At 45.4% G+C, this 26,541-nt stretch overlaps 4 protein-coding genes across 16 annotated transcripts in view; 2 read left to right on the forward strand and 2 right to left on the reverse strand.

Moving 5' to 3' along the window:
- Positions 1-113: 113 nt before the first annotated feature.
- LOC121592598 (esterase B1-like) lies at positions 114-2,878 on the forward strand. The gene is made up of 5 exons (XM_041914214.1): positions 114-942; positions 1,028-1,155; positions 1,283-1,419; positions 1,690-2,290; positions 2,367-2,878. The coding sequence occupies exons 1-5, from the start codon at positions 322-324 to the stop codon at positions 2,656-2,658; spliced, it is 1,779 nt and encodes a 592-aa protein (XP_041770148.1). The 5' UTR covers positions 114-321; the 3' UTR covers positions 2,659-2,878.
- Positions 2,767-8,692, reverse strand: LOC121592599. 2 transcript variants are annotated; one of them, XM_041914215.1, is made up of 3 exons: positions 8,221-8,692; positions 4,152-4,476; positions 2,767-4,080 (listed from the first exon to the last, which is right to left on the reverse strand). In XM_041914215.1, exons 1-3 carry the CDS (start codon positions 8,261-8,263, stop codon positions 3,108-3,110), a joined length of 1,341 nt encoding a protein of 446 aa, XP_041770149.1. In that variant the 5' UTR covers positions 8,264-8,692; the 3' UTR covers positions 2,767-3,107. The 2 variants fall into 2 exon arrangements, with proteins under 2 accessions (XP_041770149.1, XP_041770150.1); XM_041914216.1 differs by lacking the exon at positions 8,221-8,692 and adding an exon at positions 7,139-8,198.
- Positions 8,693-12,976: 4,284 nt separating this feature from the next.
- The window catches only part of LOC121592595 (tyrosine-protein kinase receptor torso), a 38,002-nt gene continuing 24,437 nt past the window's right edge, over positions 12,977-26,541 (forward strand). Inside the window, exons 1-3 of one of the 12 annotated variants that reach the window (XM_041914203.1) lie at positions 12,977-13,215; positions 14,412-14,442; positions 14,992-15,245. The gene's annotated coding sequence lies outside the window, so the exon portion shown is untranslated. The other 11 variants (XM_041914199.1, XM_041914202.1, XM_041914208.1 and 8 more) reach the window with 11 other exon arrangements.
- On the reverse strand, positions 23,424-25,114 carry LOC121592291 (odorant receptor Or2-like). The gene is made up of 6 exons (XM_041913690.1): positions 25,032-25,114; positions 24,585-24,966; positions 24,105-24,418; positions 23,828-24,032; positions 23,587-23,742; positions 23,424-23,477 (listed from the first exon to the last, which is right to left on the reverse strand). Exons 1-6 carry the CDS (start codon positions 25,112-25,114, stop codon positions 23,424-23,426), a joined length of 1,194 nt encoding a protein of 397 aa, XP_041769624.1.

Genomic DNA, 26,541 nt, shown 5'->3' on the forward strand with positions numbered 1-26,541 from the left:
AATACACAAACAAAACCAACCCTCTAGAGCCAATGCTCGCATACACACACACATACCTACCCCAACCCCCCCTCTGGCGAACGACAGGCAAGTCAGTCAGTCGGTCAGTGCGATTGTTTGCCCGTTAGTTTGCTTGTAAGCTGCCAGCTGATCGGACGCAACCGACGCGTAGTGCTGCGTGTGCGTTCGTGTACCTTTACGCTTCGGAAAGATCGCGGGCGCACGCTCCGCGTTTGCGTGCGCCCTTCTCCTTTGCATACACGTATAACACGATAAAGTGCGTGTTTTTTTTTTGGTTTGTTTGTTTTTCTTCGCAGCACGATGGTGGAGCTGATGGATAATTGGTGGCCGTTTGTACTGGCGGTAGGGCGGCTGGGCCGCGGTGTCATCGCATTCCTGCTGCACCATCTTCGCATGCGCTGGTTTCCGCCGCGTGACTGTCCCCTGGTCAGCGTGCGACAGGGTCAATTGCGTGGCATTACGAGCCGCCTGCCGAACGGCGCCCGGTACCATTACTTCAAGGGTGTACCGTACGCGGAGGCACCGGTCGGGCGGCTGCGCTTTAAGGCTCCGGTTGCGCTGGAACGGTTCCGCAAGCCGTTGCTCAATTGCTACGCCGAGCGGAGTGACTTCATACAGCTGGATTTCTTTTCCGGCTTTGTGTTTGGGTCGGAAAGTGGCCTGTACTTGAATGTGTACACACCGCAGCTGCCCCAGGCCGGGGTGGAAGATGCTCCGATCGGGCGGGAAAGCCTGCCGGTGATGGTGTTTCTGCACGGTGGCGGTTTTGCGTGCGGCAGTGGCAGCAGTCTGTTCTACAGTCCCGAGTATTTCCTGGAATGGGGTGTGCTGGTCGTTACGGTGAACTATCGGCTTGGTCCGTTCGGGTTCCTGTACCTCCCAGAGGCTGATGTTGAGGGAAACGCGGGCCTAAAAGATCAGGTAGGTCCGGCTGCCAGGGTTGGCCAATGCTGGCTATGCAAGTGCACAATTCGTAACTTTCTTTTTCATCGTCTCGTGGCAACAGCTGATGGCGCTCCGGTGGGTCCATGAAAACATTGCCAGCTTCGGTGGCGATCCCCACAACGTGACGCTGTTCGGTGAAAGTGCCGGCAGCTTCTCTACATATCTGCACATGCTCTCGCCAAATTCAAGGTATGTCTAGTCGACTGGAACGGCTAGTTTTTACGATCGCAATTTATTCAAGTAACCATTTCATCACTAATGAAACTCTTCGTGGCTCTCTCTCTCTCTCTTTGTGTCTTGCTTCTCTCCTGCTTAGGAAATATTTTCATCGTGTAATCTGCCAGAGTGGCGTCGTCTGCTCGAGCTCGTTCATGCAGGCCAACCCGCTCGAGATGGCCTTCAATCTTGCCCGCCACTTCGGGTACACTGGGACGAGCCAACAGGGTGCGCTAGGTAAGTTGCTCATCAAACGCTCAGAGAAGAGATTGGTTTCCGTTGGCGAAGCACAACACAAAACAGAGTTCATGATAGCAAGAGAGCAGATTGAGCTGTTTTCGGACACAGACGAAATTGTTGATGCGTCAATTGGAATTGCTGCATCAAAACAACAAGTCCAGCAAGAGCATGCCCAACGAGATAACGAGTTCCTGTTGCTGAGCTTGTGATATTTATGCTTCAAGAAGATTCTAAGTACAATCTCCTTTCTCGGCACCAATTTTACAGAAACACTGCAACAGGTTCCAGCGAAACAGTTGGCCCAGCAGCAACGTAAAGCCCTTGGTCAGCATGCAGAGAAGCAGTCCGATCTTGTCTTCATCTTTCTTCCCGTAGTGGAGCAACACCTCACCGAACACTCCATCATAACAAAACCCCCCGAAGAGTTGCTCAAATCGTACGACACACTCCGTACGCCCCTGCTCGAAGGCTGCAACGATGCGGAAGGCATACTCGGTCTGTACATCCTTCGACGCAAGACACGCGGCGAGGACATACGCCATCTCCCGGGTCGACTAGCCTCCAAACTGTTCCGTCACCTGGACACTACGGAGCTTGCCGAAGTAACAGACAAGATACGGAAGTTCTATTTCGCCAACGAACCTCCATCCGCATGGTCCACCGATCAGACCAAGCACCTGCTGACGGATGTGATCTTCATGATGGACTCCGCGATCAATGCCGAATGGCTTGCCAAGTATCAGCCGAACCTGCGGCACTATCACTACCGCTTCACGTACGACGGTCGGTACAGTTTGCTGAAGCGCCTGTTCCTGAGTGCGTCCGTGTCCGGGGCCTGCCATGGGGATGACTTGATGTACATGTTCAAGTGAGCAGAACCGATCTAATTGTGTAAAGAGAGAAACATCTTCATGATTATTGCGTGCTTTATTTCTACTTTCTAGACCAATGTTCTTGCCTACCTTTGCACCTGCCAGTGATGAGTGTCACGTCCGGGATAACTTTGTCGCCCTGTGGACCAGCTTTGCCAGACATGGGGATCCTTCAGCTGGTTCGCGTGAAGTCGTCGATGTACCGTGGCGTCCGGTGGAAAAGATTTCTCGCGAAGGTTCATCTGACTTTCGGCTAGACTGTCTGGAGATCAATGTACAGCCGGCTATGGTGAGTGACCCGTGCCGGGAGCGTGCTTACTTCTGGAGAGATCTGCTCGAAGCACACCGAAAGGGTCATCTATGAAAACGCAGTGTGTTCCAGTGTGTCATAACCGTATTATGCGTTTAGTGTGTAAGTGGTTTCAAAGGCAACTCATAGGTAGTAGTGCTCCGAGTTTAAGGATCTGAGTGCATGACGCGAAAGCCAAGCTTTCACAAGAGTTGTTTATTCCCAAAAAAAAACAATGCTCCAACTACTTTGATGGTTTTGATGCCTCAAAATATATCAATTGTATTGCTTTGGATTACCATTCGTTCCCTGTTTTCTTTCTTCCTTATTCCTTAATCAAAATATATCCCATCTTCGCTACCTCCATACACTATTTTCTAAGTAAAACCTACTAATCGTTAAAATCTAGCTCAAGCGCCCTCATTGCTCTTCGATAAACCTGTTCGTTGAAGTGTGTATTATTTGTACTGCTGCAACTACACTAAAGGCCTACATGTCATGCTCACGGCTGCCCTGCCACAACCTCACTTTCCCTGCAGGCGCTTAATTCGATAAAGAATGAACGACAACGCCGTCTCGTTGGCAAACCGCCCAAGCATACTGTAGCAACTGTTGAGCATCTGTGCCGTCACACGAACGTTCGTTTGATCCCGGGCGGGCAGCAGCTTCAGCTTATTATCACCCTTGTACGCAGCCCACTCGCTTTCATCGTCAACCGTCGTCACTACCAGCTGCTGGTTGTGCTTCAGCCCCATCAGCTCGCGCATCTGTCGCTCGGCTGATGGTTTTCGTTCTTCCTCGCCCACGAGCTGCGTATACGTCCCATTCGTTCCATCCAAACCGACCGTCTCAATATAGTTCTCATTGATCTCATCCGTCAGCTCCTTGATCGTGTAGATGCGCAGCTTTTCACTAAATATGGCACGATACATTGCCTCCACCTGTCGGTAACCATCCCTCGGTGTCATCTGCTCTAGCACTGCGTCTAGCTCTGCCTGCGTCAGTAGCGCCCGGCAGATGTACTCCTTGCTCATATCCGCACCGTACTGGTAGCCCGGAATGCCAACGAGCCGGCGCGTCAGAAACATGACGCTTTCGTACGAAACGAACGGCATGTACGGGGCGAACGCGTCCACGATCGCACCCATCATGTGGCGCAGGAGCTGCGTTTCGAGCTGCAGCGACGGCACAAACACGTACCGTATCACCACGTGGCAGATCATCTCGACCACCTCCAGCCGGAACAGGCACATGTTGTACTCGTCCTGCACGCCCAGCATGAAACCAATCACCGCCCAGAAGTGGACGAAGGCTTCCCGATCTTCGCGATTGTCGTACCGAATGCCGAGCAGATGCGGCCGCACCAGCGGGAAACCCATGAAACCGAACGTCGTGAGTGCCATTTCCGGTTGGCTGATGAAGCCAAGGTTGCGCTTTTTGGCGCTGTTCGAAGCGCTCAGATGCATGCGGCGTACCTGCGTGAGTGACTTCCATGATCTGTATAGGGTGAGAAGAGTGAAAGCGTTAGCAAGCGTTACGCTCAAAGGAGTTTGCTTCTTGTTGCTTACTTTGATCCCGGCACCAGCTCACACTCGTACCAATCGCTCATGTGAATGAAGGTAGACACGTAACGCTTGCGGGCAGTTTCCGTCGTGCTCGACTTGCCCGTATGCTCCAGAATGCGCAACCCCTTCGGATCGGCCAGCAGTACCAGTAGGCTACAGAAGTTGGCCTGCAGTATGCCGAACCGATTGTCGGTGTAGAACTTCTGGCCGCGCTTAAACTTTGCCTCGTCGAACCAAGGGGGTAGGTGTGTATCCAGCTCCGCGCCCGTGCCGACGTCACACGGTACGCTGATCGCCGTCATGAGATGGGCAAAGTACTGCTTTGCCTCTGGTGGGTGAGAGTGAAATAATGGAGAATGGAAATGTAAGCGGTTAGTAAGAGCAATCGCACAAAGAGCTGTGGATTGGAGGGTTCTATAATTGACTCAAGTGTCGCAAAGACATCACGTCTGTTCAGTTCTTTGTTCATTAGGAAGATCACCCTGTCTTGTTCTGGACGGATGGATAAAGACAATGAGAACATCTTTGCATGATGTAATTAGACTCGCTGCAAAGTTCTATAAGAAAAAGTGTATCACAAGACGACGCCTGACGAATGCTGGCAGAACACGAATTGATTAAAGGTAATGTTAATAGAAGGCGTATTTGATGGACTTATTCTTCATGATTTTTTAAACGGGGCACGAGAGCTTACTGCATGACACGCTGGCAGAACTTATAAGACACAGATGATCTCGCGACATTCCTGCATTCGATTTTTCCTCTGGAGATCGTGTATTCGAATAACGTCTGGACTTCACTCTAATCATTCTGCATTGAGCGCAACACGAAAGTATCTACAGGCGTCTATGCCTGTGATCTTGGCATAGACTCCATCGACCATCTTCTATGCTGTAACGTGGAGTACAAGGTTGCAAGATCTCATTTGTTCAATGTAATAAAAAAAACTGGGAAGATCTGCTAGTATCCCCATGCAGGATATACTACTTGAAGCAGATTAAAGCCTTCTAAACATCTTTTTGTGATTTATGTACAGCTAACGGATTAACTGTACTTCTTTCCTTGAACAAAACTCTTGAGGCTTATTAGACATTGATGCGTCGTTGGTGTTAACATGCACTTTGGCGTCATCCATCAATTACGTAACGCAAACATTTGAAATGTTTGACCCCCTCCTCGCAGTGTAAGAAACAGCATCGTCGAAAGAAACTCTCCCTTAAAAAATAAGTAACTTATTGATTCTCTACCCCTCCCCCTCCTCACCCGTCCAACAGCTTATTTTACTGATCAATAAGATTTTTTCGTGATTTTTTCTTTTTTTTTACTTGGTTGGTGTACATTAACAATTTTTTAAATGAAACAATATAAGATTATACTATATTTTACTAAAAGAAAAGTTGTCTCATATAACAATCAAATTCAAAAAGATTCTCAATACTCGAATCCTCAGCTCCATTTGCTATGTTTTTTTATTACCATCATCAGAGACACATTTCATCCAGTCTTCTTCCTGGTCCTCCATCATTTTGTCCATCCTTCCAGAAATGTTTATTTAATTTTGCATCCCGCAACAAAAGTTTAACTCTCCCTCTCCCCCTTGTAACAAATCGTAACGTTTGACGGCACTTCCCTCCCCCCACACCTTTATCAGCGTAACGTAATTGATGGATGATGCCTTTTAGGTCGATGACGAATATCCTTCAAATTTTAATATACTCAGACTTAATCGTAGTATTTCTTGGCTTCATCGCATAGTAGGGCGGCCACTTGTCGACGTATGACATCTTGCCCTTCGTTGGTCGGGCAAAAGAGCCATGTTTCCCATTCCAACTTTACTTTTCTACTGGTTTGGCTATGAGTGACGTGATTCTGTCCCTTGCTACGCTCTATTTGCTCATTTGACTAAGAACATTGCATCGAACAGTAAAAAATAAATAAATAAATAAATAGACTCCATGCACTGATATTGTGACCCACTTTGCATCATTGTTTAGACATGTCGTGATTTGTTGTATGCTTATTTTGCAATGCAGATGTGTCTATTACACCCTGCATAAACACAATATGAAACAGTGCTTATAAAATTCAAGTTACTTTTTGTTGATATGATGTTGTAAAAAACGATTAAACGATTCAAAAATGGTTGAGGAACCTGACATGTCCAAATTGCCCAACGCTCCCATATTCCTATTCATCAAGAATGTTCTGCCTCCATTCATACGAATTTGGATCCCAAAAGAAGGTAAAAGCGAAGAGTAAGATCAAAATCGCAGCTAGCTTAACGGTCGACTAACAGCAGATATATGTCGGAGATCACATATCAAGCTCGGTTTAAACCTAGAGCTTAGCTTTCCATGTTTGATTTGTGAAAAATCATCAAAACAAATCTTTGTCCAGCTGGAAAGTCATTGCGCCGGCTGACCTCTACCGAGCGTCATTTCCTCACGAGCCTCGTGCGGCTAAACGATCCTACCCGCGCACAAAGGGTTGATATTCGCATTCTCATCCCACTCTACAATTAACTTCCATTCAGCTTCGCTACACACATCAACCGGATCAGGGTTTGAAAAGTTTGCCAGAATTCCTCTTTCACGTGCCGGGAGAACAGTCCCCACTTGAAACTGGCTGCTTCAAAAAACTCATTAGAACCACCCCAGGCAAAGGTACAAATACTGTTCGTCATGCTCACTTTTAAATTGTTGTTATTTTTCGCCCCTTTTTCTGGACGCGGGTTTCGCGTCGTGGAGCACTTCAAACATTCTCAAACAGCGAAACACTGCGAAGTGATCTTTCCGCAATGGGCAATGGGGCAGAAATAGCCACAATCGGCTAGATCGTTACTGCCTGTTGCGTAAATGTTTTGCTGTCTTTGCGAGCATTATTGAGCATCATTTATTGTACATGAACTCTCGCGAACCCTTCAATACACCGCAAAGAATCGTGCAGGGCGGGAGGGCGTTTGAAAGCGTGATTGAGAATCGAAGCCTTACATAAGACGGGATGAGTGATGGAGAACTGCTGCTCTGGCTCTAGACCGTTCGTTGGCGTCGGTTGGACGGATTTTGGAATGACGGGAAGGGAAGCTTAGAAGATGGGTGTGATAGGTAAACCTAACATCCACACAACCATCCCATATTTACGTGCCCAATCTTATCAACAATGTTCATTATCAAGATAGTAGGTTTCGCTTTTATACACTGATTAAACTATCACAGCTGATTGTTTGCGCCGCTCCGTTCAGAGTCTGTTGTGACTGTGAGGTAAAGTTCCACCTCATGCGGTTTCAAACCTTCTGACGCATTTGTGAGACTGTATAAAACAAATATTTGCTTCGGGTTTCTCTTCGCTTGTGAAAAACAGTTTACTTTTAAGCCGTCTCAATTAAATATGTATCAAGCTTGGCGAACCAAAGCGGCATGCAACAAGCACCAAAACTATAGCCACCCGTTACGGATCGCTTACGGGCTCATTTAAATGTAATTAGTATCGTTTTTTTTATTGTTTCTGCAAACACACAAACACACTCTAGAACTCGTCCGATCCAGAATGATGAACAAAGCAGAGCTCTCCATTTTCCATCCACTATTTAGCGGCTGATCAGTGTGTTTAGCGGGCACACATTGCATGCCTCACTTAATTGCGCTTTTCGCAGGCTGCACCGGATCGCGTGGAGCAACTGATCACACTTTCCCACACCACGCTTTTTTCCCACAGGCACGGGGCGCTAATTGTTTGCCGTTTTACCGGCAGTGTCCGCGCGGGGTTTGACACTTCTAACGCGCATTCTGTTCGCGTATCGCATGAAGCGTTTGTGAGCAATTCGTTTTTGCGGCTGCGCAGAACTTGCTGCAACATTTCGAGCAGTTTTTTGACAACTGTGATTGTACGGTAACCGAGAGTGAGGGGAGTGTTTGTGTGGGAGAAAGGTAAAAATAAAGCTCCCCTCCTGCATCGCTCACCCTCGGGCAAGTTATCAAATTCTTTGTTGTGCTCTTCGCCCCTTTCCGACTGCCGATTGATTTTCACTTTCACTGGAATGGGGCCTCTGGAGCGCTGGAGCGACACCACTCACCTGTCTCCTCCTCCGTTAGCTCCATCACTGGTGGGACCGTCATGGTGTTTTTTTCTTTGCCGCAACTGGCCCCTTTGTTACACTTTATACAATCACAAAATTTCGCAACCCCTTGAAACAGATTCTAATCTCCTCACAAACACGCACACGCACACCCGGTTGGGCTCAAAAATGCACACACGTTTGCCAAAAACACGTTCAAAACACACCCCTCGGGGAGTAGAACAGGAAAATGTAATAAAAGATGCAACAATAGCAAAAAAACGACAACGTTCTCCGCTTTGTGTGCGCACGGGCAGCGCGCTACCCCAGTCTGTTGTCGTCGACGGACCGAACACGTTTGAAGAAAAGGGCCGGCGCGCGCGAAACCGAACAGTCTATGCGAGAACCCGACCTAGAACGCACACTGCGAGCACCACGAGCACGGACATCATTGCTGCTGCTGCTGCGTCCCACGGTGGGAGGGAATGAGTGATGATTGTGAGTAAATAAATGCGTGCTGCGAGCGATCGGGGGGAGGGTTTGGTGGAAGTTATCAGCTTCAAACTGGGTCGAGAAAACAAAAACGAGGAAGCAGCGAAGGCAATTGCCTTTTCCCGTGCTCCTGCCCCAAAGGACAACCGCTTTCGGGATAGAACGGGCGAGCAGGAAATGCAACTTGCATTCCTTCACTGCCAGCAGCCGTTCCCGCTGAGCCTTGAGCTTGCTGTGAATTGTGAAAGGACAATATGGCATACTACGACGATCGGCAAGAACGTTCGCCGTGCGTGTGCACGATTTTAAATTTTGAACCGTTCTGTACAGTTGCGGTGCAAACCTGTGACGCAAGGTGCACACAGCAAACTTCAACACTGCACCTTTTCGCATACATTGTTTTATTACTGTTTGCACTCGCTTAATTGCCTGTTTTTTGTGGTGGAGAGTTACGGCGAACTAAAAAAAACATCTCCCACCGACGACTTGGACAGTTTTGTGCATAGTGGGATCTTTAAGCGGAAAGATTCTAATAGATTCCCGCTGGCGCCTGGAGCAGAGGAAGCTACGAGTGGAAGCTTGCGTAATAAAGCAGTATAATAGTAATGGTTGGAATAATTTGCAATACATTATTTCTCACCCCGTTGACTTGTGGGATGGAATATTTATGCATTTTTATAAAAAAATGACGCTCATCGGTGCGTCCCAAAGATGTATCTTACCCAAGGCGAGCAGGCTGGTTAGCTTAAAAATAATTCCCAAAACAGCTACCGGCCTCTATTTCACACTTCAACCAGCACACCAAACCACATGCTGATAATGTGATGCCTGATCAACAAGGCAGCAAATTTTATGCTCCAATCTACCACCACCACGATCCACACTGTTTGTTTTGATAGCCATTTGCCCGTTGAACACTCACAACACCCGCGTGTGAAATGGTGAAAACGTGTGCAACGAGCCGTGGTGCAGTTTTGCCGCCGCTCGCGACGCAGAAAGGTGAACAGGAACCTACCGGCCGTAAAGGTAAGCCTGCCAGTCGAGTCGAGTTCAAGTTCATTGTGATCGTTGGCGGGATGGGTTTGAGTCTGTTCTCATCTCACGCTTCCTAACGATCACTGGTTGCCCATGGCAAAGCGGCAAAGCTTTTCTAAGCGTTTGCTGCCAGCTGCACTACTGGCACATCGCGATAAAACCGGTTCCAGGAGTGCAAACTGCAAACCCGAGGACTGACTTACATTGCCCGTTGCACAGACGAGCGAGTGAGCTCATTCCAAGGGTTCTGTGGTGTTGTGGAAGTTCTAGTTTTAGAAGCTAATCTGGCTAGCTGCAGTCTAATTGCGCCTGTGTCAATGACTCGCGGGAGAGGAAGGTCCGTCCGATTGATAGTGTGCTTGGCACTGGGGAGGCAACGTGATGCACTTCCTCGTTCCCAGTGGGTACACTTTGGCAGCAGCAGGGCTATCATTACGCGCCCGGCAGTTCCGTTCTCGTGTGGCTATCGCTGTACAAGCATGACAGTATTGATATGACTCAGATTGGGCTTAATTGAATTCACTAGAAATGATGATTAATTTGGTTTTTCTTTTCAATAGAAACTGTTGTGCCATACTGTTCCTTTGTGTAATGTTCCAGTGCAAAAAATGCAATAAGTCACACAGTACGATGTAATACATCTTAAAAAAATCATTATTTTATGTTTGAAAAATTCCTTATTTTTTACGGTATTCAAATAAAAAGACTCATTCTGAAGTATAATGGCATATAAAAAATTATGTATGTTATGATTTATAAATATTTCATTAATGATACATAAAGAAAAACGAAAAAAGAACATTCCAAATTCGGTTGCATGCAGGCCTGTGTCGCGCACAAGTTGTTGTATGCTGCATCTTCCAAACAAGCTTGCATCCTGTTTGATCACCATGGGTCAAGTGTTGCACTGTGAATGGACCAACAATAATTTATTCTAAATTCATCGTTTGACATTTTACTGGACATGATTAAACAATTGCATGGTTTGGGAAAGTATAATAAAATATTGATCGAAGAGTTTAAAAAAATCTAAATTAGGAGGTTAATGTAGAGTAAATTTCATAATATGCTAGAAACTGAAATCAAAATGAGCTATTTTTCGGAGACTTTTTCAAAACATTACATATTGCCCATATTAATGCGAAATCATACTGGAAAATAAAATAATAAAATAAATAAATAATGTGAGCTGTGAAGAGACTGCATTACCCTAAAAGAGGGTTTTTGTCTGCACATTAATGATTTCATGTTCAATTGAAATAAATAAAAATCCTTGTTTTAATGAATATAGTTTGAATATACGTTTGGATAGCAAACGAAACAAAGCTGGACTCTACCAGATGGGTCCATTTCAAATCTCACATAAGATTCTTTATCAATGTTTTCCTAGAAAAGGTGATGGAAATTGAAATAGTTTTCTACTGGTGTAATGATAAAATTATGACCCTTACACCTTCCCCTTCACCTTGACATGTTCCACGTAGCTTTGTTTAATAGTTTGCTTTAGTTTTTTTTTACTGTAACATTCGTTTGATAGTTTTCCAGCTCTTCAGCGTTTCCCTGAAAAGCTCTGAACAATAAATGACTTTAGCGATTGCAGCCCATAATATTTTAAGAGTGTCTAAACAAGCTTTTTTTTACTGTGGTATCACATCCTACGCGATGTCGCCTGGCTTATAGGACCTATTTTTATCACCTTACTCGATAGCTGTCCTAGTTAGGGTGGGATGTAGCAACTTTGCCACCGCATCTTCCATAAGCTCACCAAGCTCACCGAGCTCAATATTAACTTATAGTGGTTAAAGCCCATAGCAGATAAGTCCGGTATCGTAATGTACTAGTCCTCATTTGGTATGGCATGCCTGTCATGGGTTCAAGCCTCGTACAGTGAAGAGTCATTAATAACCAACTCTGTAGGAATTCAGATCTAGAGCTAGAAAGGTTTTAGTTGAAGAACACCAATTAATGAGAAAAGATCAAATTTTACATTTCTCAAGTTTTTATCAAGATTTACGGTAGGTGACCGCTAACTGAGAGAAAAAAAATTGTGAGAAAAATGCACATTTGCTATGAATTTTCGCTTCGCAAGATTCCGGATATTTCATGTTTTGAAATTTATGTGTTTTTTAACTGAGAATCACTCCAGTTAGCGAACTTCCAGTTAAAAAAAAACTCCGATAAACACATCCAGTTAGCGGTAACCTACTGTGCTTGTAATATTGAACTCGACAATGAAAGGCAACATTTTAATACAATTACGATACAATTGCTGTTGTGCTAATTAAGTTCCTCGATTTCACAACTTCCTGCAAAGTATCTTTCGTCAAGAGCTCAGCAAATTATGAACCGTCCATACTTCCTCCTCATTTTTAAACAGGATAAGTAGGCAAAAAGTATGTTTTTCATTTCCAGAATTTTTCATCATACACCCACTCCGGGGCCTTATGAATAGCCAATCCCACCACCCGAATAACACCCATGAATGAAGAGCGACAACCAGCAATGGGAAAACATTTGTGTTATTCAACCGGACTCACAACTGTTGCACACAGTTTGCCTATCGTGGCTAGCAGTCGTGCCTTCGGTAGCGCGCCATAGGTCCACTACCCACACGGACCCGACCTAGCCCACGTGAACCAGCGACCGGAGTGGATAAGTCGGGGGAAAATACTACGCTCATTCATGATACACACAAACACGCAGCATGGTCAACGCACGAATGCCGTGATTGAGAAAGATGCATTTCCCATTTTCTTCTCAATGCAATGTTCCCTCTCAGTCTGTCACTGACACTCTTGCTCTTTCCGTCTGTCATACATTGTAAACACGAATGCAACCAAACCCCTATTTTTACTCTCGGTTTCGCTCGCATCCTTTCGCTAAGGATCGGTACATCTCCAGGCACCATGGAAACGCGATGAACCGAACACGAGCAGCAGCTTGAACTCATTCAAACTCTCCCACTCGCCAGCGGGTGAGAGGGAGACTAAAGAAGAATGGAAAACTATTCAATAATTTCCATTAAAAAAAAGCATCACGAAACTTCCACCACAAGTTTTGCAGGAACAGGAAAGCTCCCTCGCCCATCAATTCGACTCCCGTCCGTCATGCTCTGGAGCACGAAAACACGAACAGATATGGTTGCTTTGATAGGCGCCTGAGCAACCGGTGTGCAGCAAACAGTACTACACAGTACGAGCGAGATTTCGGGGCACGCGGGCCGCCATACATTTATCCATCGGGTATCCCACTATCATCAGTTGATAGTGTGCTGTCGAGAACGCATCATCTGCTTTCCGCAACGGCCTCGCTCTCTCGCTCGGATACGTGTGCGCGCGCGTGTACTGTGCGCTTTACGGCTTGTCTCGCCGTGTGTGTCGCCGTCGCAATATTCAAACGCTTCTTTTCGGAGGGCAGCGACAAACGGTTACGCCTCGGAACAGAACTCGTCTAGACCTCGTTTTAGAGTGTCCGGTAGCAATCAAGGTACAAAAAGGGCGCCGGAAACACATTGAGCCGGGGTGGCGAGAAGGGTCGTTAAAATCAAAGTGTGCGTGTGTGTGTGTGAATGGTGTGATAGTTAAAATTCACTTTTCGACCTGCGAGGTACACTGGTACGGGTTTGACAAACGGTAAAGCTAAAAAGACCGAGGTCGTCGTCGTTGTCGGTCGAACGCCTCTGTAAAGACAACGGAACAACGTACTATCGAATCGTCACTCTCTGTACCCGACGGTTGGTTCACATTAGCGTACCAGGAGGCGCATCCAAATCAAGGTACCGAAAGTAAGTGAACTGCCGCCACCGCCGCCATTTGTATTCTCCTTCTGGTGCCGCCGGCTTCGAGCAAATCGCTCAACAAAAGCTCAAAGCTTCTGAAACGTTCGCCGCGATCACACTCCGATCGAGTCCATCTGCGGTGGTGTGAAACATCACTCCTGGCGGTACAGCTTGTTCGGGTGTTGTTGTGTCCCCAGACGCGCCGAACTGCATATAATTGCGTTGCCCGCCGGTGTGTCCACCGTTTCCTGTCGATCGTCGTGTGTGTCTGTGTGTGGGTGTGTGTGCATTGCAGTGCGACACCCCGTTGTTCTGGTTGCACCGTCCCAGTGGAATGTTTTACAACTTGTTTACTATAAAATAGAGTGGTGTAACGCGCGTAAGGTGTGAAAGGTTATGCGTGTCGATTACATTTGTGCGGCAGCAGCGATAACGCAGAAGCAGCTGCAAGCCAAAGTTTCACCGGGCGATCGTGTAAGTGCGTGCGTGCGTGGCCGACCGAGCTATGCCGGAGTGATACCAATATAGTGTCGAAACCGTTCGAGACCGATCGGGGTCTGGTGCGTACAAGTGCGTACATCTGCACTGATGATCTCGATACGATCACGCATCGATCGCTGGTGTTGGTGTGGTTGGGTAAAATCTGTGTAAACGGCGCCATCTCGCCCGTACTTCGATGTGTGCGAGATTGTAAATTGATGCATAAATTGATTGGCCTGCACACGGGCCTGCTATTCCAACCGATGGACAATCCCCATCCCCTGTGGGCCACGCTGTACTCGATCGATGTACAGCCGAGCCGTGATTTTGTTGTTTTGCCTCCGAGTTTTAAACCGATTTAGAAATAATAGCACCAATCCTTGTTTTTGTGTAATTTTCCACCATTTTCTTTCGCCTTGAACAGGGACCGATGGGAAGGGTGCATTGAAACAGTGGTAATCTTCTCGCCGCGTTCTGCCGGGTTGCGTGAGCGAGCCTGTGTGTGTGTGATATGTTGTTGTAAAGTGTGTGTGTTTGCTGAATGTTTGTCGTGTCACCCCGGCACCGCTGAAACCCCGTACAACGGAGCGTCCGCGCACCTAAGCTTTAACGAGAATCAAAACAGAACCGTCCCAAACTCCCTAATGAGCTTAGACGCGGAAGGCGTTTGCAGTGGTGGCAGCAGCGGTGGTAGTGGTAGTTGGCCTGTGTGTAATTAACATTCTTCCCACCGGTGGCGCAGTTCGACACATTCCCTCCTCGTAGGCCCACTGTCGTTGTCGGTAGCAAGCGCCACCAAAACCACCGTTCCCTTCCCTAAGAGAGAGAGAGAGTGTTAGTGGCGCGGGTCCCGCGCGGGTTAATATAATCAAATCGAAATCGAAAACTCATCGTGTGTCACACTAGCCCACCCGCCACCAGTGGTAGTGCGCTGTGGCCGTTGTTTTTTTGTTTTTGTGTAGTTGTTTTCAATTTCTTCTATTTTGTGTTCGGCCCCCGGCCAGCGTAGTGTGGCAGCAAACTCTGTCCGGGCATCAAAATCAAATCGCAAATTGAGTGTAACCTTTACGGAATTGGAATTCTAGATCGTGGACGCGGATGGGTTCTTGTATGTGTGTGTATGTGAGTGTGTGTGTGCCCCTCGTGTGGATGGTGTAGTGCATCTTGATTGCCGGAACGGTGACGAAAAGCTTTTGCGCTAGGGAAGCAGAGCGATAATACCTACCCTTTTGCTATATCCAACTACCCCCGGTCGAAGGTAAGACTTTTTCACACACCATTGTTAAATGCCGGATTTTTTTTTGTAGTATTAACATCCCTGTTCCACTATAAACAGTATCTCGAAGTTTGTGTATGTGTGTGTATGTGTGTGTTTGTTCCTATTTCTTTCGCCATCGATATCAAACACAGTTGTCAGATCTTTGCCAGATCTTGCTTTACATATGTTACAATGGGGGTTTCAATGTCATATGCGTGATGTAGATGGATTTAACGCATACTCTAAAATCATGTCTGGTGTATCTAGCGATCTGATCTTCTTTTCATCTTAGTATTATTTTATTTTTGACTTATCGTTTAGGAGGTTCCGCAGACCTGAACAGAATAACGAAATTTTTCAGTATAACGCAGCCGAAAATAGTCAGTTTTAGGCATCGAGAGGATGGTCTGGTTGTAACTCGATTTTGTCCGTACTTGTAGGATCCAACGTATTTATCGAATAGACCACCGGGCCACCCCGGTAAGATATATCTGGAGATCTACATATATCATTGGCTCAAGTAACGTGCTTCAGATCAGGCGCTAGAGACAACATCGAATTGGTGATTCAGAACATCGTCAATCCAGAACATAAATGTTGTCCAATATGTTTCGCTATGATGATGGCGTATGGTGATCAATTTTAGATCAGATGCTACAATCTGTTTTATTCAATGTTTCTGCTAACAACAAGTAATGAGGGTATTGATAGCAAAATCCTGGATAATACAGACATTTGAATAGTGAAAACTCTATATGGTAAAATAGGAATGAGATCCCGAACATCTCTTGTTGTTTAGTAAGATCTTGTTGAGCAGGATAGAACTTTAAACCTTTTAGCGTCAGGATTATCGGATAATGGGACCCTTTCCGTTTTAAGTTCGTAGGCTGAAATTTCATCCCGTCAACTGTTTGCATTGTATAGCAGTTTTCGAACAGCTATCTAAGTAAGTATAATATACAGGTGGACTTATCCCAAGGTGAATGAATTTAGAAAGCTTTTTATTTTTATCGCTTCTGTTTCTGAATGAAGATTTTAAGAGTGTTTTGTGAATTCGTCAAGCCTCCAAAAAGCTTTTTTGAACCAAAGTTTTCATCCATACTTTCAAAAAGTGATATTCAAATTTGATTATACAAAACATGCTATGAGACCACCTGGACTACATACACTTTGATTCTGGAATCCATCACCTGATCTGTTTAATGCACCTTGGGATAAATGTAAACACAACCTTGTTTTGCCATTTTTTGAGCAGGTACTCGCTCTAGCTTTGAGGCTAGAATAATCTAGATTGAAAATAGCAGGCTAGTTTTGTGTGTGGTTTTGTATGGAGTGTTAACATGATTTCAGCCTCCAACTGTCAAACTCCATACAAAAAACTGACTAGAAACGTCAAGGGCCCCAATGCTGTTAAGCAAGGATATTAAAGAGAGTAAACAGGATATTGTAGAAGACGAATGACCCCCCCCCCCCCCCGAATCTGCAATCCGAGGTTCTCTGCCGCCTGCTCGATCCCTTGGTAGGCTTCTGATACATAGGAGAGCCACCGACCAATGATGTCTTTATCATCAGCGTATGTCACGATCTGGGATGACTTATTGAAGATGGTTCCCGAAGTCTCCACCCTCGAGTCACGGATGGCCCTCTCTAGCGCCAATTTGAATAGGAGACAGGTAAGCACGTCCCGCTGGCGCATACCTTTGGTGGTAGCACTGAGAGGTTTCCACCCTCCTTCACCTGGCAAATGACGTTGGACATTGTCATTCTAACTAGCCTTATCGGTTTGGCCGTGATTCCAAAAGAGCTCATAGCGTCATACAGTTTTACCCTGACTATGCTATGATATGTGGCTTTGAAATCAATGAAGAGATGGTATGTATTGTGTCTGTATTCACCAATCTTCTCCAAGATCTGCCACATGGTGAAGATCAGATCAGTGATTGATTTTCCGTTTCCTCTTTGATAGTTTCCTACTATCTCTTCAACGTGCGGGACAAGACGATCCTGAAGGATCAGAGAGGCGATCCTGAAGCATATTTTATAGGCGGTATTCAACACCGTAATACCCCTGTAGTTGTTGCAGTCCAACCTGTCTTCCTTCTTGTATGTGGGGTAGATGATGCCGAGATTCCAATCACAAGGCATCGATTCGCTATCCCACACCTCAGTAACAATTTGATGAATCTCGTTTTCTAGTCGTGCACCTCCATCCTTGACCAGTTCAGCTGCGATTCCGTCGGTTCCGGGTGCCTTGTTATTTTTCAGCCATCGGATAGCTTTTTGTGTTTCTTCTATGCTAGGTGGCAATAGAATGACACTATCTGCTAGTCGAGCCTCTTGCTGTTCGTTAAAATTGTCACTGAGTATGTTTCTTGGAGCGGTGAACTCATATCTATTCGCGTCTGTTTTCTGGTAGTATAGATTCGTCTAAAGCGTCTTTGAATTCCTGTTTAACAGTATTGTCCCTTAGAGAGTCCGTATTGAGTCGAGGCTGCGTGTTTTTTCCGCTCAATTGCAATTATATGGATAAAATTAAAATTATATCCAAAAACAGTCAAGAGTAGCGTAATGTGTACGCTTCTCTACAATTGCAAGTGCTAAAAAATAGCTTTGTAGTCTTATCAATGCCTCAAATCAAATCAATGTATTCAAAAGAATACATTCCGAAATATAGTCCATAGCTGCAATCAAATGAAGGTTAATTTGCTAATAGTTTGTCGACACAGAATTCTGCTTGCTGCACTTTATTACATCAGGCACGGAATGGACGATAGTATGTTGATTTGCAAAATACAGTTTACCGGGAAGATAAGGCCAGTTACAAAAAACTAATCTGAACTAACTGAACGTCTAACTGAAAACAATCGTCATATGACATCCCAGACGTTTGTAATAAAATTCCAAAAACAATGGAGTGAAATGTGTTGCCTAGACAGAACCATTAAATCCATTAAATATTCCAGAAAATTTTCATAAAATCCAATAACGAGAAATTCAAGCCACATTTCACATCCCACCGTGCTGGGACTGTATGTAAAACACCTTCTCACAGCATCGTTGGATATCGTGCAAATTTCATTTGAAATACAGAATAGAACGATATGTGTTGTAAGTGGAGCATCTTGGCAACGGTTGGCAAGGAACGTGAATGAGCGAATGGGCAAAGCGACGGCAACTAAGCTTAAGTTTTCCACTTTCCACGAAACACACGTCCGTTGTTTGCCATTTTTAGCCGGCATTTAGAGATGGTAGTGCATTAGTGATGCTGTTGCTCATTCCGCATTACAAGGGTTGCCTTCGGTTGCCTGGAACGGTGGCACATAGCTCACAGGCGCCAGCTTGACATGTGAGCAGCCAAGTCACTAAACGCGATCGCTTGCCGAATGATTGACAAGCGTTTTGCTTTATTAATAAATTAGCCTCTCCCGCTGTCTGTACCTTCAACAACAAACTACGCTGCTTTACTAAAATTCTTCCTGTTGGTAGAGCAATTAGCCAATATCATTTAAAAAACATAACACGGACCGTTTAGGACGTAAGAAGACGCTTTTTTTAGACCTGTCACAATCAGCCCACCATACCGAAGAGTCCAGTCAGACCACTGGTGATCAAACGCGAAATTGTTGAAATGCAACAAAACGAACCCTTGCCATCTCCGGCTCACAACGGCCACCCAGAAAAGAAACAAACAACGTGCCTCGCTTGTGGGGCACGGGGCAAATATAGTACCTCCCTTCATCTTCTGCCACATTGAACAATAAATTATGCTCACACCTTTTGCTCCGTTGGCTGCTGCTGGAGCTGAGTTAATGTGCCGCGATTTTGCAATTCCAATCACAGGCCCTGTTGTGTTCCGGGAAAATCTAATTGCCATTACAAACATCCAGCGGTGCGAAATTCCCCACTGGTCGCTTAATTTCAGGCGTGCAGGCAGTGGGAGGAAAGTGCAACATCGTTCTAGGCGCCCGTGGCGATGGTGGGAGTTAGCAAGAGGTACACCTCCCAAAAAGCACATCCCCCCCCCCCTAAACTGGTGGTCAGAATTTAACATTCACCATTGAACGGTACAGCGCGCTGTGAAGCGATTGCATCAATATTAATGGCTGGTAAGCATCACAACTTCTTTTCTTTTCCACGAGGCACTTCTGAAGGTGGGAGAGAAGGTTTGGGTGTTTATCGTTCCAGCATCGGCAAGGCTACCGGATGGCCTCAATGGCAGTGTGATACTGCCGCTGTTGCTGCAACGAGCTATTACGCCTCACTGACGATTGACCGACGACACAAACAAATCGTCTTTCCTTTCTAACCACTCATCAACGCAGACGAAAGCACGAAACACTTCATTCTTTGGATGTTCGGTTTTATTTGTTTGTTCGTTTGTTTTTGTGTTTTTTTTTTTTTTTTGCTGCTATCCAGCAAGGTCCTTTTCAGGATCCGATCCAACAACAGAAGCAGCAGCAGCAGCACAATTGAAGCGTACCAATTAATGGAAGAAACTGCCATGGCAAACATTGCCAGCCGTATAGTGTATGCAAAAATGCCCAAGATGTAGTCCCATCGGACAATGTCATATGTATGTTTGGGTCGAAAAAAAAGATGGAATGTGTGTGGTAGAAAGTGAGCAAAACGCCACTTTTGTTCCGTTTGCCGCTTTGTAACTCTATTGTGCGTATCAATCGAACTGTGACCATGCATCTGATTTGCCTCGAGAGGTAGAAGGGTTAGAGAAGGGTTGTGTGACATAAACCACAATGCTTTGCAGTGGGGATGTATGTGGAGCATAAACGTATGTGTGAAAGTGTTTTGCACAGAATTGTACCTTTTTCCTTTTTATTAAAGAGTGTAAAGGACGTTTAAATGATAGACACTTTGTGTTGTCGGAGCAACTTAAATCGAAACATTTGATGCAGTTTTCGCAGTCACAGTCAACCCGTTCAAGCCAACCCACTGCCTCGTACCTTTAAATGAGCACACGAGTGAAACGAACTACGAAACCTAATCCGGTTTTCATTGATAGGATTGAGCATGTTTCCTTCATTCATCGTCATGATTGTGATGGTGATGATGATGATGATGATACTGGCAATGCGGTTGAGCTACGTAATAACACGCATTCTGTGCATCCGTTGTTGCATCCACTCCAGCCCAACGAACCGGTGCAAATTGTATCGATGGAGGCGCCCGTTAGTTTGTACCCATTTTCGGTATAATGCGGTACAGATTGTAACAATGGGTGAAAATGCAGTGGTGATTGAGCATAATGCTATTAAAATTAATGTTACGAGTTGTGCTGGAAGAGGTTGAGTTTGACGTACAACACACACATGATCACGTGTCTTAGGTGGTTCAATGAATTTGTATTTATTTATTTATAGTGTGCAACAAAAGCTGTGGCTCTGGTCAAAAGGTTGAGAAAGTACAGAGCTACCGTTCCGTTGTTTTACATGATAAAGCTAGATAAAGAATGGCTATGATTGAAAAAGACTAACCCTATTCCAGACAACCGGCCACCCGGACTAGCTCTACCGATTTAGATTGCTTATTGCTCCGTTGCTAGGAATCACAATCGCTTGTAATATGGTTTATGTATGTAAACCACAATATACAATCTTTGAACAATTTTCTAGTATTTTTTAAATTTGTTTTAGATTATGTTTTTTCAATACATATATTCCATGCAACCGGGCCAGCGACTTTAAGGGATTATAACTTTCGAATACGTTATACTATTACGACGCAGCAATTTATGAAGTAAAATTAAAATAAACGCTTCTAGTTTTAAATAATGTGAATATGACGCTTCTACTTCTACTTTAAACGAGTATAAAGAGAATATGGCTATGAGTTGAGCCAGTTTACGAACAGCAATGAAAATCAAAAGAGTAATTTGCAATAGTTTTAGGACGTTGCCTTCATATTCTTCTTCTTCTATTTGGCGTAACGTCCTACGCGGACATGCCGACCTATACAAGCTTTCGAGACTTAATTCATTACCACGTACCCGGATAGTCAATCATTGCTACGGGAGGATGGTCCATTATGGGCTTGAACCCATGAACCCATATTGAGTCGTTCGAGTTGACGACTGTACCACGGCACCGCATTCATATTAAAACATGTATAAAAAAAGTTATTAGTCTCCATATTTGCTGGCTATCCCTGGCTAGCCTAGTTGCACAAGAATATGATTGTTTTCGGTTGTCATTGAGAGCATTAAGAAACGTTTTAATAATGCCACAAAAATGCTTTCATAAAACACTATGTAGTGAAACATCTGCCATGACAAGGTTATTATGAATAAGCCACACAATGAGCTATTACTAACAAATGTATGATTGCAAATAAAATTGCAGATTTTTGGATACGAAATTCATACTAACCGAAGTCTCTCTAACATTGGGGCCCTTGACGTTTCTAGTCAGTTTTTTGTATGGAGTTTGACAGTTGGAGGCTGAAATCATGTAAACACTCCATACAAAACCACACAAAAAAATAGCCTGCAATTTTCAGTCTTGATTATTCTAGCCTCAAAGCTAGAATTAGATTCGAGTACCTGCTCGAAAACACGGAGTTCTTTACATTTACCCCAAGGTGCATTAAAGAGATCACTTGGTGGAATCTAGAATCAAAGTGTATGTAGTCCAGGTGGTCTTAAGCATGACCATAACCAAATTTGAACATCACTTTTCGACAGAACGGTTCAAAACTTTTGCTCAAACAAGCTTTCTGGATGCTTCACGAACACACAAAACACTCTTAAAATCTTCATTCAGAAACAGAAGCGGTAAAAATCAGCCTTCTAAATTCATACACCTTGGGATAAGCCCACCTGTATATTATACCCACTTAGATAGCTGCTCGAAAACTGCTTTACAATGCAAACAGCTGACAGGCTGAAATTTCAGCCTACGAGCTTAAAACGGAAAGGCCCCCCCTTGTCGTATTTAAAAACAAAAAACAAAACGACATGAAAGGGATATTGAAAAGTCACAACTTATAAACGATAGCCATTAACACAAAAACACATAAAAACATGAAAATCTTCTATATTTAGAAAACGACACTACACTGCACAGTAGTTAACAGTAGAATTGGCATCATTCCGGGCAGAAAATGAAAGCCCCACCGTGCAAATTAGGAATGCCAACTAGCAAACAGTAAATATAGCAGCGAAAGGCTCACGGCTGGTGAGCAATCCGGGACGAATATGCCCAGAACTTCCTTTGAACAACAATTTGCCGAGCATCGCATTGAAGCGTGTGAAAGATGAAGACGGGGTCAAAACGTTTCCCATCCCCCTATGCTCCGACCATTGCCACCTTCGGCATTTGAGCTTTTACGTAACGCTTTTGCGATACAAAGATGCGACGATGGAGTCATCTATTCCTTGCGCCTTCTTCCGATGTCACGATGTAGAACGGTGGAGGAATCGAAGAGGAAACAAATTAAAAACTATTTCAACCCATTTTATTGCCCGCTGTAATGGTGAAGAAAGTTTGCACGCTGCACAACGCTCAGGTAACAGCAACAACAGGAGTGGCAGTGTGCAGTGCGTTCCTGGCTGGGTGGGTATATGCACACGAATCACAAGGGGGTATGTTGATCGAAGCTATCGCGAAGGTGTATTTATGGTCGGTTTTTGTTTGACACTTTGTCGACGTTTAGAGCTTCGTTGGTTGAGTTTTAAATTCAATTTAAATATGCCTCCCATTCGGTAGTCCTTTTTTGAAACCGGAGACAATGAATCGAATGAATGGAATACATTCTCAACAGAAACAAAACTGATATCTAACAAAGACGAAAAACTGAACCGTTTACTGTTCGATATTTGTGTTTTCTTGGGGAATTTCTCTCTATTTACAAACCTACACAAGTACGCTATTCGTATTTCTCTCCAGCAAAACAGCATTAACACCTTTTTTGCAAGAAATAATAGCTAAGGATTCTGCTCCGTTCAACTTTTCAACGCAACTCATACTCGGTGATCGGTTTCAACGTGCGGGCATGAAGCATAGCGAAGGCATGCTACAATAGCACGCAATGCACCCGCCGATGTGGTTTAAATTTCTCCTTGTCGGTTGTTATTGTTGTCGTTCCACAAACAAACACGACCCCGGGGGCAAAAATAACAATCTTTGCTCCCCACACAGCTTTGCTGCCTTTGCCGTCCGCGCCGGTTCACTCAATCATCGTACGAAGCAGCGTAAATATCGAATAGGACCGGCTAAGTATCTGCAAGTGTGAAATAGTATGTAGGAGCGTTGGAGAAAGAAACAAACAAAAAAAGACAATCTTCACAAAAAATATTTTGTTTTCGCGTAAGCCCTCGGGGAACACAAACCGCGATGAACGTTTCGTACGTCAGCGGAAACAGCCAGTACACGTCGATGACGAACGGCTTCTGGGAGCGCATGGTCGTGAAGCGAAGGTCCTTCTTCAGCCCGTCCGCCAGCACGATCCAGTTGCAGCTGATCGTTGCATCGCTGATGCCTGTTGACTGCAATGAAGGATAGTCAAAATTCGTGACAAAAGATACTTTTTCGATGGATTCTTTGTACGTTTGTCTGCCACACGCTACTTACCATATTGGTGACACGGTTGCCGAAGAAGCTCCACACAAAGACCTGATAGAAGCCGGCCAGCATGTACGCACCGAAGCGCACCATCTGCATCGGGTCGCCCTTGGCAAACATCAGCTCGAACGCGGTCAGACAGATGATGAGCATGCTGCACACAAACTGGGCCATAATGTTTGGTTCGTACAGACGCTTTAAGCGATTGCAAAAGCTGCCAGTGCAGAGTAGAGGGCGACCGGGGTAGAAAACAGTGCCAAACTCGTACAACCTTTCTAATACTTACGACAGTAGCTGCTGGTGTGAGGCTATCGCACTGTACACCTGGTCCCGTATCGACCGGTCTCCGTGGAGGGCGCCCTCGGGGGGCAGCTGAAGATCGGCTCCGATCAGCTCGAACTGTTTGCGCTGCATGCAGAACAGTAGCGCCATCTGGCTGAGCGCTTGCGCGCCAATACAATCGATCAGCACCATGCTGTACAGTACGTAGACGATCAGAAAGGCCTGACAGACGAACACACACCCGTAGCCAAGCGTGGTGGCCGTGCTGAAGGGATAGATGGCACGCAGGATAAGCGTTTCGCCGTTGGAAAAGAGGGCCTGAAGAAAATTGGGTTGAATAAAAAATGAGCCGTAGACCTGAGAGACAGTCCTTAAAGAATCTTATACTAAAAGACAATGTTATGATTGGTTGTTTAAGTAGCAGTTGCATGACATGTAATGTACTGAAATTGAATTCGTTAACAAAAATGTCATAAATCCTTACGTTCACCATCAGACAGCTGGCGAGCAGCGTGGCGAGCAGCTTGGATGCATCCTGCAACATCCGCTCTTGCAAGTTCTGGCGTCTCATGCGGCGCACAAACCATTCGCCCTGTCGCTGGTAGTGCTCGTGGTACGTCTGCATCTGCTCGATGCACTCGCTCAGCTCGTCAATGTACAGCACGCAGTGCCACTTTTTCGCCAGCGTTAGCAGCAACCCCGCCAGGATGCACATGTCGTCCCCGAACAGCCCGATGTCGCCCAGCACGGTGGCCAAATCCCACACGATGGTGCCGAGCTGCAGCAGAAAGAAGAGCTCGAGCGCGTAGAATCCGGCCCAGCGGGCTAGCCGCGTCTTCGATGCGGCCTTGTAAATGCCGATTGTTCTGGTGCCAGTTAGTAGAAGCGATTATAAAACCTCCTTCCCAAACCGTTCCGTCTGTTCACAAACCTTAGTTTGGTGAAGTTGTACTTAACGTACACCTCCTCGGCAAAGGTGTCGTCGCGTAGGATCCATCGGTAGATGTATTCCATATTTGCACGCCTCACTTGACTCGCTCGCGCGAAGGATATGTAGTATAGCACTGGCCAGGACGCGTTCGGAATCGTTCTGGAAAGCCCCATCATACCCGTGCCTTTTTATTCTCGCTCGAATCATTGCATTCTTGCACACACTCACACTCGGATTCACTTTATTAATTAAGCATTTCGCCAGGACGGGGGTACACGGTATTTATCGGTTCCGCGGTACCGTCAATCAACGGCGCAAAGATGGCGCACATAGTTCCTGCTCAATTAGACGCACATATTTAAAGGCAGTACCGGTGGCGTAATAAATATATATCATCTGCCAGGGAAGCAATTATTCGCCTGCCCGGGGTTTGGATTCGAGTTTCCAAAGCCGTGTGGGAAATTTGCATCGCTGCAAAAATGGCGACACGCTGCACGCGACTGTGCGTAATAAGCGTTTCGACATGTATGTGTCGCACTTGTGACGACAATTGTTAAACGAACAATACACGATGGCAACGGATGGAACGTACGGCAAGTTTTGGGTGGAACTCTTTTGATTGCTTACGATGCCATACCGGTACGTTGGAGTAGTGTTATAACAATTTCAGTAAATTATATAGAGAGGGTACGAGGCACGCGAGACGGACGCCACGGAGGAGTTTCAAAAGATGCAGCACCATTGATTTTGCAAGCTAATTGCACTAAAGCAGCGTTTAGAGGTATCATGGAAGCATACAAATGTGTAGTTTTTTTTTTTACTACATTTACTACGAAAATACTAGAAGAGTACTAGTAAAGTATTACAGGGTTTCCCACGATTTTTTTTTATCAGTTCCCATATTGTTTAAGGTTCGTCTCACGGTTTATTCATCGTTTCCCATAGAATTTTGGTTTGTTGCCATAATTTATTGGTATCGTCCGATTGGAAATCAATACAATTGAACTACAAAATTCTGGGAAACGATCAAAAAATCGTGGAAACGAATCAACAAAATAAGGGAACCAACTAAAAATTGATAAGAACTAGTGGTGTGTCATACGATTCATTTCACGACCCGACCCGGAGTTGGGTGCGAGCCAGTCGGAATCGATTGCGACTCGTGGGTGCAGCGGGTGCGCTAGGTCGGAGTCGGAATCAAATTCGACCCGCGGGTGCAACGAGTTCGGGTCGACGGATTGAACCTATCTTGAACCTATCGGGTCGACCGGAACTCGCTGCACCTACAGGTCGGAGTCGCTAATGCTTTCTCGCACCTACTCATCACTCGGGTCGACCGGAACTCGCTGCACCCGCGCGTCCGAATGAACCCACCTTGCCCCGGCCCGACCCGCCCATCACTAATAAGAACCAACCAATAAATCGTAGGAAAGCCGGCAGATTGACACTTGTTTCTTACATGCTTGTCTCATCAGTCGTAACATACCCTTATTTTGCCTGAAAATAAGCC

The sequence above is a fragment of the Anopheles merus genome, chromosome 2L (assembly GCF_017562075.2).
Source record: "Anopheles merus strain MAF chromosome 2L, AmerM5.1, whole genome shotgun sequence".
In the NCBI taxonomy this organism is placed as follows: Eukaryota; Metazoa; Arthropoda; class Insecta; order Diptera; family Culicidae; genus Anopheles; species Anopheles merus.

What these genes read in the sequence shown, in the direction of transcription:
- LOC121592598 (XM_041914214.1), top strand. Translation starts at nt 322, where the DNA reads ATGGTGGAGCTGATGGATAATTGGTGGCCGTTTGTACTGGCGGTAGGG. An exon ending in ACGCGGGCCTAAAAGATCAG is followed by an intron (nt 943 to 1,027) that starts GTAGGTCCGGCT and finishes TCGTGGCAACAG; the next exon opens with CTGATGGCGCTCCGGTGGGT. An exon ending in GACTTGATGTACATGTTCAA is followed by an intron (nt 2,291 to 2,366) that starts GTGAGCAGAACC and finishes TCTACTTTCTAG; the next exon opens with ACCAATGTTCTTGCCTACCT.
- LOC121592291 (XM_041913690.1), bottom strand. Translation starts at nt 25,114, where the DNA reads ATGGAATACATCTACCGATGGATCCTACGCGACGACACCTTTGCCGAG. An exon ending in CCAGCTGTCTGATGGTGAAC is followed by an intron (nt 24,419 to 24,584) that starts GTAAGGATTTAT and finishes AATTTTCTTCAG; the next exon opens with GCCCTCTTTTCCAACGGCGA. An exon ending in GCAACCGTGTCACCAATATG is followed by an intron (nt 23,743 to 23,827) that starts GTAAGTAGCGTG and finishes CCTTCATTGCAG; the next exon opens with TCAACAGGCATCAGCGATGC.
- LOC121592599 (XM_041914215.1), bottom strand. Translation starts at nt 8,263, where the DNA reads ATGACGGTCCCACCAGTGATGGAGCTAACGGAGGAGGAGACAG. An exon ending in GCTAACGGAGGAGGAGACAG is followed by an intron (nt 4,477 to 8,220) that starts GTGAGTGGTGTC and finishes CTCACCCACCAG; the next exon opens with AGGCAAAGCAGTACTTTGCC. An exon ending in GAGCTGGTGCCGGGATCAAA is followed by an intron (nt 4,081 to 4,151) that starts GTAAGCAACAAG and finishes CACCCTATACAG; the next exon opens with ATCATGGAAGTCACTCACGC.